At 38.0% G+C, this 19,041-nt stretch overlaps 1 protein-coding gene across 3 annotated transcripts in view; it reads left to right on the forward strand.

Annotated features, from left to right (window-relative positions):
- Nucleotides 1-19,041, forward strand: part of ZFAT (zinc finger and AT-hook domain containing) — a 77,667-nt gene that overhangs the window by 50,273 nt on the left and 8,353 nt on the right. For all 3 annotated transcript variants that reach the window (XM_030509037.1, XM_030509182.1, XM_030509096.1), the window contains 6 exons: nt 800-973; nt 4,293-4,381; nt 7,283-7,421; nt 11,110-11,228; nt 12,928-13,054; nt 14,692-14,822. In XM_030509037.1, coding sequence (XP_030364897.1) covers nt 800-973; nt 4,293-4,381; nt 7,283-7,421; nt 11,110-11,228; nt 12,928-13,054; nt 14,692-14,822 — 779 coding nt within the window. The remainder of the gene's footprint in view (nt 1-799; nt 974-4,292; nt 4,382-7,282; nt 7,422-11,109; nt 11,229-12,927; nt 13,055-14,691; nt 14,823-19,041) is intronic.

Raw genomic sequence — 19,041 nt, forward strand, 5'->3', positions numbered from 1 at the left:
AGGGTGGTGAAGCACTGGAATGGGTTGCCCAGGGAGGTTGTGGATGCTCCATCCCTGGCGGTGTTCAAGGCCAGGTTGGACAGAGCCTTGAGCCACATGGTTTAGGGCAAGGTGTCCCTGCCCATGGCAGGGGGGTTGGAACTAGATGATCTTAAGGTCCTTTCCAACCCTTACGATTCTATGATTCTATGATTCTAAATGGGGAGGGACTCTTCATTAGGGACCATAGTGGTAGGACAAGGGCTAATGGCTTCAAACTTAAACAGGGGAAGTTTAGATTAAATCTAAGGAAGTTCTTTACTGTGAGGGTGGTGAGGCACTGGAATGGGTTGCCCAAGGAAGTTGTGGATGCTCCATCCCTGGCGGTGTTCAAGGCCAGGTTGGACAGAGCCTTGGGTGACATGGTCTAGTGCGAGGTGTCCCTGCGCATGGCAGGGGTTTGGAACTAGATGATCTTCAGGTCCTTTTCAACCCTAACTGTTCTATGATTCTATGGACATACCAAGACCAAAACGCTAGTATTTCCTTGGTTAAACTCAGTGCCTGGCTTCAATAGGGAAGTACTTCATTATAAAAGTAACCCTCCTTTCTCTCAGTAAGTTAAATGATGCTGTTAGGAGCTTGGTATCATTTACACAGATGCTTTAGGTAAAACTTCTTGAATGAAGATAGCCAAATTTTAAACTGTTGGACCTTGTTCATGTTGCTCGCATGATCTGAAATTTCTCTCAAGCAAACATCCAGGCTTTCATCACGAGGTCCAGCTTGCTTGTTTCATAGTACATATTTTTATTTGTAGGTGTCAAACCCTTCAAATGTTCTCTCTGTGAGTACGCCACTCGCAGCAAGAGTAACTTGAAAGCCCATATGAATCGGCACAGCACTGAGAAAACGCACCTTTGTGATATGTGTGGGAAAAAGTTCAAATCAAAAGGCACTTTGAAGAGCCATAAACTCCTTCATACTGCTGATGGTAAGTGTATGTTTATTAAATGCAAGTTTATTCCAAGGCAATGAATACTGGCTGTACTATAGGGCCTTACTAACAAGCGTTTTTCAGTTGAACAAAGTGCTGCTTACAGATTTTGTTTATCCCTATGAGACACTGAAATAATTCAAACCTTTGCAAAATTAGTATCTGTGAAAGAAAACCAGCTGTCTCCGGAATAGTTGGTTCTTCTGAAATTTCATGTTTGCTTTATATCCCTTTATATTCTTACAGGCACTTGTTGATCTCAATAGAAATTTGCAAGCACAAATAGTTCCATGGTTAAGTCTCTTACTGCTTTCTTCTGCAAGAATATTGTTAGGAGTTGGTGCATCCAGTAGCCCAACAGAGGCAAGGCTGCTGCAGTTCTGTGTCTAATCAGCCAGTGGCAAGCCTGAGCACATGTTCTCTACAGGCACACATGCATCACCTGAATTTGCTCTGTAATCTTAATATTTTTGTGATCACAGAAAGAAGTGAGATGCAAATCCAGAAAAATATCATCTTTTGTATCAAAATTTGGGACAGAAAAATATTTTATTCCTCTGTGATTATTAAATTGAAATAAACGATTTAGCAGGTTAAGCTGTACAGACCTTCATTATGACTTAGGAGCTTGATCTTTGTAACTCGTGCAACCTTGTGAAACCTCATTTCACTCTATTGACCATTTCATTTAAATTATTTTTATTAAAAATTGCATATTCATTAGCATTAGCCTTTCACAGAAAGCACACAGAGCTCTCTTACATCTTTAGAATCTAGGTGAAGGTTTTGTCAGAGATATTTATATTATTTATGCTTATATCTGCACGTGTAAGTGAAGGAGATGATCCCTTTTGCATTGATGTGATGCTGAAGAGGGACTCTACATCAGGGACTGTAGCGATAGGACAAGGGGTTATGGGTTTAAACTGAAACAGAGGAAGTTCAGGTTAGATGTAAGGAAGAAGTTCTTCACTGTGAGGGTGGTGAGGTGCTGGAACAGGCTGCCCAAAGAAGTGGTGAATGCTCCATCCCTGGCGGTGTTCAAGACCGGGATGGACAGAACCCTGGGCGACATGGTCTAGTGTGAGGTGTCTCTGCCTGTGGCAGGGGGCTTGGAACTAGTTGATCTTAAGGTCCTTTCCAACCCAAACCATTCTATGATTCTATATTATAGGAAGCTTTTAGTTACTGTAGTATTACCATGAGTTAGTAAATCACTTGTTATTCCAGAAGTGCTTTCCAATATTTTGAAACAACTTGGTCAGTATCAAGCAGGTGTTGCACATACATCTAAACTTCATATGCAAGAATGAAGATTTTACTTACCAAATGCAGTCCTCAGCTGATTCCTGGCTGGCAGAAGGAGGCAGATTGCATTTGAATTAAAAGGAAATTCGGAGCACGATTAGACTATTAAAAAAACAGCCCTGCATGGGGCTTCAGTTCAGATCCTTTCTGTTTTGTTTTCACCATCTGGCTTGTCCAAATAGTGAAATTCAGCAATTAAAGTTGAATTTGTTTTTACCTATGAGTTAGTTCTACTTCTTTGACAAAATATACATGTGTGTGTAAGCCATTACTGCAATTCAGTTGAGGCTGCTTTGAAATTGGCACCGTAGTTGCGCAGGAGCTGGCCTTGTCTGGATTTGGCTTAAAGGTGTGAAGTTAGTTTTAAACATCCATTTGCATGCATGGAACTATATTCTCTTATCATTTACGGCTAGGTCAGGCTGAAACCTTGACTCTAGAGGCAATGTCATTACCAGGAGCCTTTTTTATCTGGCTTCAGACTGTCATCATCCTCTGCAATAACTGAGGTGACTGCATGTTCCTTTTTGATGCACCTCCCTCTTTGACTGAGACAAATAAATCCAAGATTTAGGCTCTTTTGCCTTGCTTTTTACACTTCCAAAAGTGTTCTAGGAAATATCCCATACTTTGGAAAATGCATTTTCCCATTGGCTCAGGTGGAAACAGAATCTCACTGTCTGTGGAGCCTTAAGAAATTTTCCTCGCTAAGTCTACCCCAACAAACAATTCGTGCATTTCAAACACTTGTGAAAAGTAAGGTGACATTTGTCACCAGGAATGTAGTGTAAGATTTGCCAAGGGACTTTCAGCCTCTTGGCTGCTGACAGTTTCTCTTTGCCCAATGTTCTTTTCTAAAGTGACAGCACTTCAAAAGTTCTTGCTAGCGCACATCCAGTGTTCTTCAGGTATTTCACAAATAATGAATTTGAAAGATGTTTTGTTATTCATGAGTCTTGTCTTCCTGACTTATGAATCCAGGCAATTTTTGTTCAAATATCAGCCCTGCAAGGTCAATTTAACCAGTGGAATATAAAGTAGTTTTCTGTCTGCTTTATTCTTCTTCAGAAGACAGACTTCTTGAGAGTGGCATGATAGAAAACAATTCCATAGTATGGGCTTATTACTGTTTGTGATTAGAAATAAACCAGAAAGCCTAGGTTTCATTATATTAATTTGATGTCAGAAATTGTATTAAGGTTTTTCTTAGCTCTGTTTTAGGGAAACTTTCACACTTAGTATAAAATACTTGTAATTTTTTTTTCCTAAAGAAATCTGATCTCTTTGGGATAATACAGGATATTTTGCATTGTCTTCTCCAATCTCCATTTTGCTTCCTTTGCTTTTGGAGTAGTTTTTAATACGTGCTTATTCCACATCAAGTCAAATACATTTTGCCAGCTATGGGTAGTTAATATACACGAATGAAGTCTTTCTCTATTTAATACATCTTGTTATTTGGCTGGAGGTAACAGGATTAATAGAGTCTTAAAGATGAAATAATGGAGAAAGGGAGTATGAACCCCAGAGAATAAAAGGAAGGAAATTGTGTTGTTTTAAATCGTAAGGAAAAAAACTGATTTCGGAGACATAGTGCTTTGCAGGGAAAATATATTTGAATCCTAACACTTCACGGCTCGGGAGAGAAGTAGGTAAAAACACGTGAACATAAACAAACACCTGTGTGTTAGGAATTTCCAGATCTACTTGAAAGGTAGCAAAATAACTGCCTGCAGTTGTAAATAATTGATTTCCTTCTTTCATTTAGCCTGCATTGTAACAATTCTTTTTCTTCTTTCCCAAGTGACTATCCCAGACTACTTAATGCTCATAATTTAAAGATGACATTCAAGCCTTTTTTCTTCTTTACCCTGCTCTTAGCTCTATTTAACCAAAATTTTGCAGAGTAAGTGCCAGGCTTCAAGTATTGTTCATATGAAGAAATATAATCAGTCATTTTCTGATCTTAAATAAAAAAAAGTTACTCCATTTTCTATTTCCATTTCAGGAAAGCAGTTTAAATGTACAGTGTGTGACTATACAGCTGCCCAAAAACCACAGCTCCTCCGTCATATGGAACAACATGTCTCTTTCAAGGTAAGAAAACGTATAAATCATGCTTATTGATAAGTCGTTTAGAAATATATGGAACTTCAGACAACAGTTTTAAAACATTTTCCTGTTTGGTGACATTTATGCATCTTGACATTTTAATATTTCAGGAATTTTGACTTTATATTCAGACTTTTGATACAAGGTTGTTTTATCCTTGGGCAATTTGTAATTAGTATCTTCACTTGCCAAATATACATGTTGCAATATAAACCAAACATTATTGGGTTTTTTGATTGTCAGTCCTTGAGAGAACTAATCTAATATGTACCTTAAAATGTCCTCGGGAAGTGGGAAAGCAGATCCCATCCATCACTGTTCATTGCCCACCTTAATTTTCTCTGAAGGTTTGCCAGCCTATTGTACTACAGTTAAGTTCGTATGCTAGAAGCAAATTGAAGAGAATTAATTCTAAACCACCCCATTTATCTGAAACATATCTTGGAAAGAGTTTTAAGGATTGTTAATGTTTCTGTGAAGTGTTTAGGTTAGAGATGTGTTTTACTTTAATAAACTGTACTATCGTTTTATTCCTAAATTTCACATTGGTTCTCAGCATGATAGGTTTTGATGTAATGAATTGTCAAATGTTATATTGAGGAAATAGAAATGATAGGAGTTGCTTTTCCAGGAAAATCCAGTATTTTGTATGTATGAAAATGTTCATGTTGATGTAACGTTTTCTCTTGGCAATGAGCATGTTTCTTATTGAAAAAACATCATACTATTTTCATATGCAACATCTCTCATTATCTAGCAAATCATTCTGCTTCTATAAGGAGTACCATTCTTAATAAGCACCAATGCTATGTACCTCCATAAAGCAGAAAGGAAGACAGTCTTTTGATTCATGGTTTAAATTTTGGAAGACAAGACATAAAAGAAAATGAAGCAAGTCATCTAAAGAGATGATACATGTTGAACAAATAATTTTTCTGTCTTCAGTACATAGCTTTGCTGTGGACTTATCTTTTCAAAAGGATTCTGTGTAAATGAAAATACATCCTTCTTTTTTAATGGCTAATGGGATGAATGTACTCATAATGCAGTTCTTTAAATATAGCTGGTTCTAACCTCAGGATTGGATTTAAAACTGTCAACTCAGCACCTCTTTTCAGTCCTCTGTCAGCCTGCATATAAGTGTGCCTATTCAATGCATTATCAAGAGAACTGCAAAACACTGAAATAGGTCAATTGGGAGTATTTGTCAAAAGGAGTTCAAAAACTGCTAGTAACACATTGCCTCCTTCTGGGACAGTTGTTTGCAACATATCAAACTCAGGAATGTCAGTAGTTAGGTGACCTAATGATAATATAATCCATCTCCCAAGAAGAAAGGCTGAGAGAGTTGAGATTGTTCAGCCTGGAGAAGGCTCTGGGGAGAGCTTAGAGCGGCTTCTAGTGCCTGAAGGGGCTGACAAGAAAGCTGCAGAGAGGCTTTTTACAAGGGCATGTAGGGATAAGGCAAGTGGGAACGGCTTTAAACTGAAAGAGAGGAGATTTAGGTTAGATATTAGGAAGAAGTTCTTCCCTGTGAGGGTGCTGAGGCGCTGGCACAGGGTGCCCAGGGAAGCTGTGGCTGCCCCATCCCTGCAGTGTTCAAGGCCAGGTTGGACACAGGGGCTTGGAGCAACCTGCTCTAGTGGAAGGTGACCCTGCCTGTGGCAGGGGGTTGGAACTGGATGAGCTTGAAGGTCCCTTCCAATCCAAACCATTTGATGGTATTTCCAAGTTCCATGAATTTGCAATCCTGCTATCCAATAGCAGGTAACACACAGGACATGCAAATATGTAGAGTGGTACAAGAACACACCAGTCTGTCAGAAATGTTTTCTTGAAGACAGTTGCAGCTATGGAAAAGGAGAGTATCCGTCTGAAAAATGGAATAGCTGAATTTTACAGTACCCTCTTAAATGTAAGGTTAAGGGGATCTGAACACCACTTTTCTTCCTTATTGTTGCTGTTTGGAGCCTGAAGGAAGGTCACGAGCGATAAGCTTAGGGGAATGTGCTGGTCAATGGACCCTGACTGCAGACATTTCCCTGCTTTAAATTCAGCTTCTTAATAAACATTTCCATACGAACCATTTTCAGGCCTGGTTGCTGTGTATGCAACATTTTGTATCCCATGCAGGGGTACTTGACTTTTCTCCTAGGACTTTGGTCAATGCCTGCATTCTTTTCTAGGACCCTAATGGTCATGTCAAGCTTACTGTAACTGTGAGATATCTCAGTCAGAAGGTTATTCTCAAAGGCTAACATTAGGCACAAACACTTGTTTTCCTAAACCTTTTTCTTTAGAAATGTCTCTTTCTGTCAGTTGAAGGCAGATGTATCCTTAAAAATCAGTTATTTTAGTTCTCAGAACTTACCTTACCAAATGGTCAGATGAATGTAAGTGCTAGTGAAAGGGGAGCTGTTGAAAGCATGTTGGAGAGAGAAGGAAAGGAAAGGGATCAACCTTGTTGGGTATGGTTACCTGTGAAATTAGGTTCGCTGCGCAATCATATTGTACCTCTGGTGGTTTTTATCTCTCTTAACTCCCTTTTCAGACCAAAGCTTATGGCAGCTGAGTCATCTCCTGGTAGCAGAAAAGTCTCCACATGGGCAGGCCTGTGATCATCAATTATGAAAACAGAGTTTCCTGAATTATGAAAAGTAGATAATAATCTTACAGTGTTGAGAGTACTTGGTGTCATGCATGTAATAAAAAGTGCCAAATTTTAGGTAACATTTAGTTACAACTTCCATTTATATTTAATTTTGGAAGATCTCCTTGGAAGATGCCTAAGCCAGAAATGAACATGGTTTCTCATAACACTGCAGCTTAGACCTGTATGCTGAAGAGGACAAGAAATATGGTCTAATTTTGCCTTTCTGCTCCTAGCCTTTCCGTTGTGCACACTGCCACTATTCCTGCAACATATCTGGTTCCCTGAAGAGGCATTACAACAGAAAGCATCCTAATGAAGAGTACGTAAATGTAGGTTCTGGGGAGCCTGCAGCAGAAGCCCTGATCCAACAAGGTACTTCTCCACCATGTAGTAGACTTGTTATTTTTTTTGCTGAAGCAAACTTGGTGTAAAGGTAAACTTTTGTGTGATATGTGTTCCTTGGTTTATTGGGTGTTACGTGATAAATCATTGCTGCTTTTTATTAATGCTGAAATAGCTGCTTTTTACCCGTCCTTCAGTTCTTGGTTTCTAAAGGGTGGGTGAACCAAAGGTGTGATTGACCTTGCCTGTGCTATTCCTTGTTACACACATTTATCATTTTCACTTGTTTGTCTCCTTTTGTAAGTAAAGTATCACTATCTGTTGAAATGAATGATGAATTTCTATCATTCTTTTGAAAAATTTCTGTGACAATTTGGCAAGGTTGAACTCAAGGTAAGGTCGAGCAAATGTGAGGAAAGAGACTGAAGAGTAAATGGCAGCAAATCATTCTCCACTACAAAAATGAGGGGAAGGAAGAGAATACAGGTAAAACAAGTTGCAAATTGTTATGCTCATAATCTTGTTTATGGTTAAAGGAAGCACACCTTATCTATATAAGTAAAGCCAATATTATTAGTATAATGGAAATCTTAACAGTCTAATTCAAGAATCACTTTTATTCTAGATGTGTTTATTATTGTAAACAAACAATAAAATATAGTTAGAGTACTAATATACAGGAGAAGACTCAATAGTATACAGTTGAAATAGTAACACACATACACTTCTTAACTTTTACTCCTTTGCCTGGTGCTGTGGTCACCCCTCCACTGTTTCTGTAGTCCTAAGATAGGTGGTTTCCCTCTGATGTTGGCATTGGGATGGGGTTTTCAGTAAGTTGTCAGCATCTGGAGTTCTTTTGCTGGCAGGACTATGATGTTCATCTTCCTCTCCCTTCCTACTTGGGGCCATTGTTACATGTTTGTTTACACACATTTATGCTTTGCTTTTTCATTGTTCTATAGTTCCATATTAAATCCAAATTTACTGTATACTCTGCCCTTCATGTATGTTAAAGGGAAATTAACAAAGATTAATGTCTAATAAAAGCTGTCTATATCTATTCATATTGTATTCTGCTTGTTCTAAGTTACGCACTGAGCCTGGAGTGAATGGTCTCATACTTGTTCATCTTTTCTTCTCTACTCTCAGCTGGTTTTTGACTGCATTGCAGACATTGCAGATAATCTTAATTGGAAATATTTATATGAATGTAGACAGCTAGACTCTTCTCAAGATTCCTAGAATAAGTTTATGAATAAATGAATGATTCATAGAAGAGTGAACAGCTTTAATTTATCTGCTGTATTGTTATTATACTTTCAATATCAAAGTAATGCAGAAATATGTCCTCTTTCACAACAGCAGGTTTTTCCTATTAGTACAGATTGGTGTGAAATGAATATTTAATTTCATTTTCTGTAACTGAAAATATCTTTGTCCCAATCTGAACAAAGGTATTTTTCTTTTGTGAACTTCTGAGTTGCCCTTAATAGGAAAACTTATCTCAGTTTTGTCTAGAGATGGAGTATTGAGCATCTGCTATAATAGAGAAGCTTGATGAAGAGTTACAATAGATTGAGAGCAAGGAGGGGGAGTTGTATAGGAATAATCATAGAATCAACTAGGTTGGAAAAGACCTTTAAGATCATCAAGTCGAACCTTTGCCCAAGGAATGCCAAGTCCACCACTATACCATCTACAGTGAAACGCCCTAGTGACTCTGTGTAGTTATATTTGGGTTTTATCAAAATAAGAAGTTTATTCCTTTTCACCTGGTAGAATAGCATAAGGTGGGTTTCCATTAATGTAAACCAGAATGCTTTTCTAATCACTTGATTCATAAAAGACTACGCAATGAGGACTTGGCTTATAACCAGCTTATGAGAGTATATGTGAGGCATTTGAACATGATGGGTAAGAGTCATCATTTGCCATGATAATGTGGAGTCAGCCATCTGGTGTCATAGTTCCTAAAGTGGCATAACACTTCCCTAGCCATTAGATTTGTTAGAGTGAGCTCTGGTCACCTAATGCAACCAATTTATCACCTGCGGATTATTTTTGTTCTGCTTTAGTCGATAGGGAGGAAAAAGAGAAATACTTCTTTGCATAAGTACAAGCAGCTGAGATGTGACATTTGACCAAATGACTTTCAGCAGGGGAAAAAGTAAAAGCTGTTTAATCTAGTGTAGAAAATTGGATGCTTATGATTTTGTCATTCTTAGTTTTATATGTGTAATCCTGCACATTCATACTGTAATCCTTGTGCTAAATTCATGCTGTGCATCATTTTGCAGATAGAAAACTGAGGTTTACAGTTTTGTGTAGTAACATAAACAGTAGAAACTCTCAAAAGCGGAGACAGTTGAGTGAAGATGACATTACAATGTTAACTCTTCCTAGTTTGCTTTGATAGTGTGCCAGAAAACTTAATCATGTTTGTTTGAAACTTGAGAAAACTCTTAACAGCTGTCTTAGAGAAGATACATGTTTTACAAATGATTCAAGTATGCCACTGTTGTGTATGTTGAATATTGAGATCTTAGTGTTGTTTATAAGCACTTCAAAAGAAATCCCAGCACTGACTGAAAGAGTACACTCTGGTTTTGCATTGTGTCTCGAAGGCTGGCACAGCAGGGCTTTGCAAGACAACAGGGAACCAATAATTAAAGCTGAAGCTTGTCAGAGACCCCAGTCTTGTAGATTTTTGGCCTATACATGCATCTGCATTTGAAGCTGTGATGGTATGTAATGGAGTAGACATAGTCTCTAAGGAACACTATGATTTGAAATAAGAATATGTACAGTGCAGAAGCATTAGTTCAGAATTATTTAAAACGTGTTAAGCTTTGGTTTTGGTGGGCCTAAAGCAGAATGTAAATCATAGACACCCTCAGACTTGAAAGAAACTTCACTCGGAAACTTGAACTAGTCTCCACTAGTACTGCTAAACTTGAATTTCAGCCAGAAACACAACTGTGGGAATGATTCTGCACAGACTGAAGCATCCCCTACGTTTGCAGTGGTTTTTGTGGCCAAGCAAAAAAAATGGGGTAGGGTTGGTCAAACAGTATGTTGTCATTCCTTGAAAATCCTTTTTGCTTTCTAATGTACATGCCACTTCTGGAACGGCTTTTGTTAGCAAAGGAAGCACAAGATCTCACCCAGGAGATAATTATTTGCTTTGCAATTCATGTTCTCTCTGTTATAGTTTGGCTACTCGCTTAGCATATAGCTCCCAAGAGATGAAACCAATATTTCTTGCATGGACCTGTTGCAGGAATGATGCTGTATCTGAGACTAATGCAAAGAGTTGTCTGTTCTTGCTCTTTCTTTCTAATTGGTTTGTGGGTGGGATTCTCCAGGGAGAGATGCAGAGAGGGGGAAAGATAGGAACAGCATTCCTGCAACTTAACATCCACCAAAGGCAGGCATGCAGACAGGAAAGCAGGACTTCAATAGCTTCCCAGATATATGAGTTGTTCCAGACTCTTCCCATTACCATGAATCCAAAATTGCCCTTTAAGCACTGTAGAAGTTCAACTACTTTATTTTTTTCGCCTTTTTTCATGTTGGGCACATGGCTAAAGGAAAGCCTTTAAAATTACAGTTCTGTGGCTTGATTAAGATGGGGTTGAATTAAATGGGTTCTTACTGCCTTGAAAAAGAATTTGTATGAAAAAAACTCAAGGAATTTATTTGTGTTTCCTTATAGGTGGCATTAAGTGTCCTGTGTGCAGCTTTGTGTACGGCACAAAATGGGAGTTCAACAGACATCTTAAAAACAAGCATGGAATGAAGCTAGTGGAACAAGATGGGGAGACCAAGTGGGAGGTAAAGCAAAGTTGCTGTGGCTTTGGCTCTAAGATTTGAAAAAACTATAGGGAGAAAAGTTAGGGTAAAAATAAGTATGCCAGAAGGTGTTCTTGACTTTATGTGCAATCAGGGGGTCATGTATTCTCATCTCCATTTTGAATGCATACATCTCTCTGACTGTTAAGCTCGACTGCTTTAATAACTGGTATGATTAACATCCTCGTAAGTGCTTATTCCTACATTTTAGGGCTCTAATCCTCTATTTTCAACACAAAGGGTGAAAGTTTTAGTGAAAAAGTGTGAAATTTAGAGACTTCCTGCATTTTGTTATATGCTAAGTGTTCGCTGGTGTTTACTGAAAGATGCACAAAGCTACAAGCTTATTTTGAATTAATGAAAAAAGCTTAGGGCTTGGATCAGAAAAGGTTAGAATCTAGAATCTAGTTATACAGAGTAAGTGTATATATATATATTTATATATGTATATGTAAGTATATGGTAAGTCTTCTGTCACTTGTTCTGTGTTTCCAGCTTCAATCCAAAGTATATAGGAAGTCACAGTATCACTAAGGTCAGACCTTAAAATATTTAAGTTAGACCTAAGAAGCTGGATTAGAAAAAACAAGCCAACAGCTTTAATTTTCTCTCTTTGGGGCCCTTGAGAGGGCTTCCCCTTTCAAGCTTTCCTCTGCTGTGGTGTGGGTAGCAGTTTGTTCTGGAATGAAAACTGTTACGCTTACAGAGCAGAGCTGTCTGTAGGTGCAGAAGCTATGGGGAAACCACAGAACTATGTAGACCCATTTATGTGAAAAATTAGAGTTGGCAAGCTGAGCCTTTGCCCCTGCCTGAGTAGGCTGTTGTCGGTGTCCAGTGAGAGGAAAAAGCCACAAGTCAAGTGCAGTTGGCTGACCTCCACACTTTAAGACTTGTTCTGCTAAATTTCAGGCAGTCTAACCCCTGTTATAAATCTAACACCTGATTCAAAAGAGCCAGCCTGCAGTTCCTGTTTAACAGTTTTTGAGTATCCACAGATGGAATATTAAGTCCTTGAAAAATAACAGAGTAGATTCTACATGGACAGTTATTCAAAAAAGGGCAAGCATTTTAGAATGTAACCCTTCCAAGTCTTGTATCCATGTGAATTTCACGAACAGTTCTCTCTACGCTCTCCCAGTAAATGCCCAAACCTGAAAAAACTTGAGGACATCCAGGATGCAAGGGTGTCTCTGCTGTTGAAACAAGTATAAATAAAGAAGTCCTGTCAGAGCAGTAATACATATTGACAGCTTGTCTTGAAAAAACACAGTTACGGAAAGGATAATTTTTCTGAAACAAAATGTTCTTTTCAAACTTCAGAGGCATTTTACCAGATCTGCAAGGACATGTGTTACAGACTGATTTTGCCCAAAAGGTCTTTACTAGACCCTGATACAACTGAAGTCAGTTGTTAGTTCTAAAATAACTGTGCAACAAAATTGAAGTCAAGATAATTTAGCATACTTGAGACAACTTTCGAAGTAGAATCTAGAAGAAAACTATGGGATGATATCCTGACTCCCATGTAATATTCTTCTTGAATTCTGTTTCACCCAGTACTTCTATAACTTTAGTTTTGTTGTCCAAATGTCATTCCTTTAAACTCAGAACTTTGATTATTCACGAAATTGCTAGAATGAGAGTGTGATTATTCATGCCTTGGCTGGGTTTTGTTTTCAAGTTAACTGCTGAAGTTTCTGAAGAAGCATCCACTCAGTATCTCCATATCACAGAGGCTGGAGAAGATGTTCAAGGCACTCAAGCTGCCGTAGCTGCATTACAGAACCTTAGGTACACTTCTGAGAACGGTAAGTTACCTTTTGTAGGTTGGAACATGAAAGATATCTTTTTTTCATAAATACATAATTCTTTTGAGTATACCGGGCAATATATGATCTGCTGTGAAACTATTAAAAATGATGGAATTTGTCATCCAGAGCTTACTTCCAGGACTTTTCTTTGGGGGTAAATAATGAGAAATGACTGTTCTTAATGAATTTCTATCTCCTTAAGTCATTAATACTTATCATGCCCTGTTTTGCACTTGATTATTAGGTGTGTGGAATTTCCTTCCTCTATTATTAAATACATTGTGAAATCAGCTATCTTGGCAGCGTAGATGGTGTGTATCTAATGGCAATTCTCTAGCTATTATTTTTCTCCCTGCTTAAGTCAGCCAGACTGCAGAAGTGACACGGTGGAATAGCTCATTTACCATGTTCCCAAGACAGTACTAAGAAACTTAATTCTGATGGTACACAAATCTGAGTAAGCTATTCTGTATCCAATTGAGGAAGAATCAGAGTGGGATTAGTAATGATTGCTAAGTGGGAAATAACAAAAACTGAAAGAAGAGGAAAAAATTCCAGGTTTCTGAGAGTATTAAAACATCAGAGTCTAGACCAGGCGTTAATACATTTTGGTTTTACATATATAAATAAATGTGGTTACCAGAAGATAGCTTTTTACAGTTGTTTACCATTGTGGTCTTTATAGTTCATAATGCAGATACATTTCAAAAGCTCCTCCTTTTAATGCAATTTCCAAGCATGTTGCAATTAACTTACATTACTGACAATTTCTGTATATTATTTTATTTTAATGACTGGGAATTCTGGATGAGTAAAAGTCTTTTAGGAACTTTTCTTAAGCTTTTATACATTTAAGTGAAAATACACATGATCATGGAATATGCTGTACATAAGTTTTGATTTTAAGCAAGAGGCTGTAGTTTTCAGAGCGGAATGATTTGCTTTTTAGTGCATTGAACTTCAGATACTCTTTCAGCATATTGCCTCTAGGCATGAAAACCAGTACTATGCTGTCTAAAGGCAGTTATATAGAAAAAAAATCTAAAACAAGCAAACTCAGTACTCAGATGAAATTGTTTCTTGTGTAGATAATATAAGTGCTTTCTGCTTGAAACGAAATCATCTGACCTAGGTCCCCATCTCAGTTATTCTTTTAGGTTGAGGGGTATTGCAGGTGACCAGACAGATGGTAAACAGAGGTTTGTAATATACCAAATAGCTGTTGTGGTTATAGGTGCAGAGTTCAGCTTCTATTTCAGCTGAATGTCTTGGCAAATACACATTTGGATTTGTAAACTCTTGCGGCTTCCTAATTTACAGTAACTGCTGTGAGTTGTACCTATTGTTTATTTATCCAATGTATTCTTTCATATCTCTTTCAAATAGGCATAAAAATGATCAGTGTGGCTTCACTTGCTGTTTCATACATTCCTCAGGCAAATTTGTTTTGTGACTACTTTCCTGCCATAGATCTGTTATTGAAGTGTCATATCATTGAGCTATTCGAAATTTATCAACAGCACTGTGAGTCAGAGTTAAAGCAGGAGGGGAAAGAGTGCCTCTAGCACTTAGATGCGCATACTCTTAGAGCTGGTTTACTGTAATGATCTTATAGTTGCTGTCTTTCTGATCAGGTGAAAGGCTTGATCCAACAGCTGTAAACATCCTGCAGCAAATCATCGAGTTGGGTTCGGAAACCCACGACACCACTGCGGTTGCTTCTGTAGTTACCATGGCACCTGGCACCGTGACAGTGGTAAAGCAGGTAAGAGCTCTTTGCTTCTCTAAACCAGCTATATTTAATTTTCATAGATTTATTGTCAAATGAGGATTATTTTGAAAGGGCTAGATTTTGAATGAACATGCAAGACACGTATAGCATTTTTCCTAAAGTAATCTTTTACCACGTGTTGTGTGTATGCGTGCTTATATGCCCACACACATACATGTTTCTACATACCTAAGGGAAAGTAGTGACAGGACAAGGGTTAGTGGTTTTAAACTGAAACAGAGTAGATTTTGATTAAGTATAAGGAAGAAGATACTCACTGTGAGGGTGCTGAGGCGCTGGCACAGGGTGCCCAGAGAAGCTGTGGCTGCCCCATCCCTGGCAGTGTTCAAGGCCAGGTTGGACGGAGCTTGGATCAACCTGGCCTAGTGGAAGGTGTCCCTGCCCGTGGCAGGGAGTTGGAACTGGATGAGCTTTAAGGTCTCTTCCAACCCAAACCATTATATGTTCTATAATATATACACATAAAAACGCATACATTTTTGCATGTATATAAAATACAACTCAACAAATACACACATACATGTACATGTGTGTGAAAATAGAACTTTTTTCTAGCAGGTATTTAAAATAACATACCTGTGTTGTGCGTGGTCACTTAGTTCCATTGTCATCTGAAAGAATCAGGAGGTCCTTGGCATACCTTTGATCGGGATACAGAAAAGCATGGAAGGACATTGTTTGTGCATTGTAGTGCTGTAGGACCGTACACAGAGGTGAACCATTGTCATTAGTCTTTGCAGTGCTGTCCTGTGGCTGAAGTTTGACAGACTTGTGGGGTCCTAAAGTCATGTAGTCTGGGGAGAAATGAGACTTTTCAGTCTCAGTTCACACTGAGGGTTGCGACACAAGTGATCTGTGTGCACGTAACAGCTCCAAGAAGAATACTGCAGGTGCTCTTTACAGCAGTTGCTTAAGTGAGACAAAAGTCAGCGTGGCCACCCATGCTTGAAATAAATAAAGAAAAATTCAATTGAGTTGTAATTGGTTGAAAAGATTTGTGGTTAGTTTTGTTGTTACCAGGGAAATTGTGCAAAACCAGAAAATACAGATCAATATCAAAAGAAGCAGATATAAGATTGATAGTTAATTTCCGGCTTTTGCATGAATTCTTTTACCAGAAAAATGATGAATTCAACTGATAAGTGATAGAATTGATGGTTGTCAATATAGTTCCCTTAAAATGGGATGAACCTTATGAGATATTGGTAGAAGTACTTTAATGTGTGTCTTGTTTTTCTTGAAGTTTGATACCACACGGCTTTCGCTAAAAATATTTGTAAAGCACAATATTACTGAAGCACTTCAGGAATTAAGAATAAGATACACAAAATCAGCAAGTAAAAGGAAATAATTTTACATTTGGGGTGGCTGTTGACTGCAAACATCAGGACTTCTGCTCAGTATTTCTTCACAGAAACCTGTGTTTTGATATTTGAATGTTAAAAATACATCATTAAAAAAATTCAGTGATTCTTCCTCCTCCAGTTATTAAATCTGATCAGTGTCTTACTCATCTTAAAATCTCTCGTCTTCCTTTTTAGGCCATCTGAATTTGCTGGTAGCTTTTTGTAAGGAAAATTTTATATTCAAAATTAATGTTCTCCCTCACTTTTTAATCCATATTTCTAGCCTTTTGATTTTACAAGCTGCTAAGCAGTCATCACTTCTTTTTCCCTTGCCTTGTATACATCAGTGACTCCCACTGGTCTGATGTCGAACTGTTACAAGCTCCACTCCTCTATCAAATCAAATATTGCATTCTCAGAGCACAGAATATTTTACTGCTTTTCTTGTTTTTCTCCCCTGTCTCACAGTTTTGTTAATAGGAAGCACTTTTTTTCCCCCCTGACTTGAAGTTGCACAGAAACAGAATCAGTGAAGAATTCCAGTACATCTCAAGCTGAGTGATCTTGTGCTACCTTTGTTTACGCTGGATTTTACTAACACTTTGCCTTGATGCTCAAAGCACCATTCCTCTATTAACATGTTTCTTGCATATGCTGAATGCCCCCTCATTTCTTTCTCTGGTAGCCTCAGTGACTTTCCACACTGTGCGTGCAGGAGTGTGCAGATCTGTGATTTCCCAGGGGAGCATCAAGTGGCAGTATGGCTACTGACAGCTGACTTGACTGCTTAGTTACCTTTAGTGGGCTTTGTGGAAGTGGAGCAAGTACCAGGAGAGGTCTGTTGATGATGACGATTCCTCTTTTAAATTTTTCTCCTTTCACTTTTCTCTTTTATTTTTTTCTCTTTTAATTTTCAATACAAATCACTGCTTTATCAAAGTCTGTTTGATTTGCTCTACAGCTTTAGTTCATTTCTAGTTCTTGCCCTCCCACCAGAACATTGCTTCAGAATTACAGCCACAACCATTTTTAAGTTAAGGAAAAGAAGCCTTTAAATATTACTAACATGACCGTAATCCTCTCTTACTCACTATTGCCAGCTTTTCTTTTTTTCTCCAATTCTGAGTAGCTTTCTGTGGGATATCACTCATTTGTACCTACAACTTTGTCAGGTTTTAATTATATTGGGTTCCTAATTGTTAACCTTTCAGGTGATCTTAGGAAATGTTCATATTTCACTTTTGTAGTGGAAAATTTGTTCAATGCTTTCTTCCTTGACCTTCAGGTTCTCTTGTGGATTGTGAGACAAAAAATTCATTGAGGGTGTCAGCAATATATCTGTCATCTGTCACTGATTTTCTGCTCTTGTTCTTTAATGGCCTCAGCGAGTCCTTGCTTTTAGCAGCTTGGTTCCATTTTTTTCCTTAACAACATTAATCGTAGTTCTGAGTTTTATGCTGTTATGTTGGTATTCTTCTTTTTCTCTAAGTATATAAATTATCCATTTTTTCAGTAGTTATTACCTTCATGTCTCATTTTTAGCTAGCCCTTGCAAGTTACCTTCATATTTCTATATTTGCAGCAAGGAACTTCTAACTCCTGAATTACTAGAATGTTTTAAAAGTGCTTTTTGCTGTAAAAGTCACACTATATTATTGCTCTCTTTGTCTCCTGTTTCCTCCCTAGAACTTTCTCCCACAGCTGTCCTCTTCCTTACTTTTCACCCATGGAAGCATCATTTACACTGGATCCTTAAAATTATGTGAGAATATAGAATCATAGAATGGTTTGGGTTGGAAAGGACCTTCAGATCATCTAGTTCCAACCTTCGTGCCATGGGCAGGGACACCACACACTAAACCATCTTCATGCTTTAGCACTTCCCCTAACCTATGTGCTCAGATACCTTCGGTGTGCAGTACTCATAGTATTTCAGGTTGGTGCAAGACTTTTGCCTGCAGAAACGAACTCTGTCTTTATCCATAAGTCTTTTTAGCATATTGAAAGGTGTCCAGTGTATTAACTAGATCTTGACAATATATATATATTATATATATTTGATACTGGTATATTTTTTTGAATTGTTTTCTATTAAGTCAGAAGACAGAAAGGATACTGTGTTCGAGGTGTATTAAATTGTATTAAATTTTTGTTCTGGGTTGCATGTAGTCTTATTGCAAGTATCTTAAATTCTGAGTACACATTATAATGGAGATGAAATCATGACCAGATTGTCTGTTCAAAGCTCCCAGCTCCTCAATGGGATATTGAGAAGAAAAAATCAGTTCTGACTTTGGAAACTTTGTATTTTTTGTTCATAGGAATGATTTTATAAAAGAAAACAATTTAACAACATAGCAATAACCAGTTCTAGCCAGAACTGGGATTCAGCTTATCATTTTAAAGCCCCAAAATACAAACTTACTCTATTGGCTTGGTTTATGATGGGGATATAGAAATCGTTGTTGGGCCTGATAGTGTCATGTGTATGAGGCCTTTCAAAGGTTGTGTCTAGAGCCCGAAATGACTTTAGCTCGTTCTTGCCTAAGAGTCAATATACTGACCTATCACCAAAGTTAAACTTTTTCTGTTATTTAACTGGGGAGAAACCTTGTTGTGTGACAGCTATGGAAACGTGCAGCTGCTGAGGAACATCATACACACCAAATGTCTGAGAAAAAATCACTGATGTGAAGTTTTACCAGTATGACCTGAGATTGGCAAAAATCCACACTGAAGCATTGATCAGAGCATGGCAGCAGAAGTTCATCCTTGTCAGTTTGAGTCCTTTGCAGTTACTAGTGATCCAGTCTGGATCTCTTTCCAACAGAACTAATGGAGGTATT

The sequence above is a fragment of the Strigops habroptila genome, chromosome 1 (assembly GCF_004027225.2).
Source record: "Strigops habroptila isolate Jane chromosome 1, bStrHab1.2.pri, whole genome shotgun sequence".
Lineage (NCBI taxonomy): Eukaryota > Metazoa > Chordata > Aves > Psittaciformes > Psittacidae > Strigops > Strigops habroptila.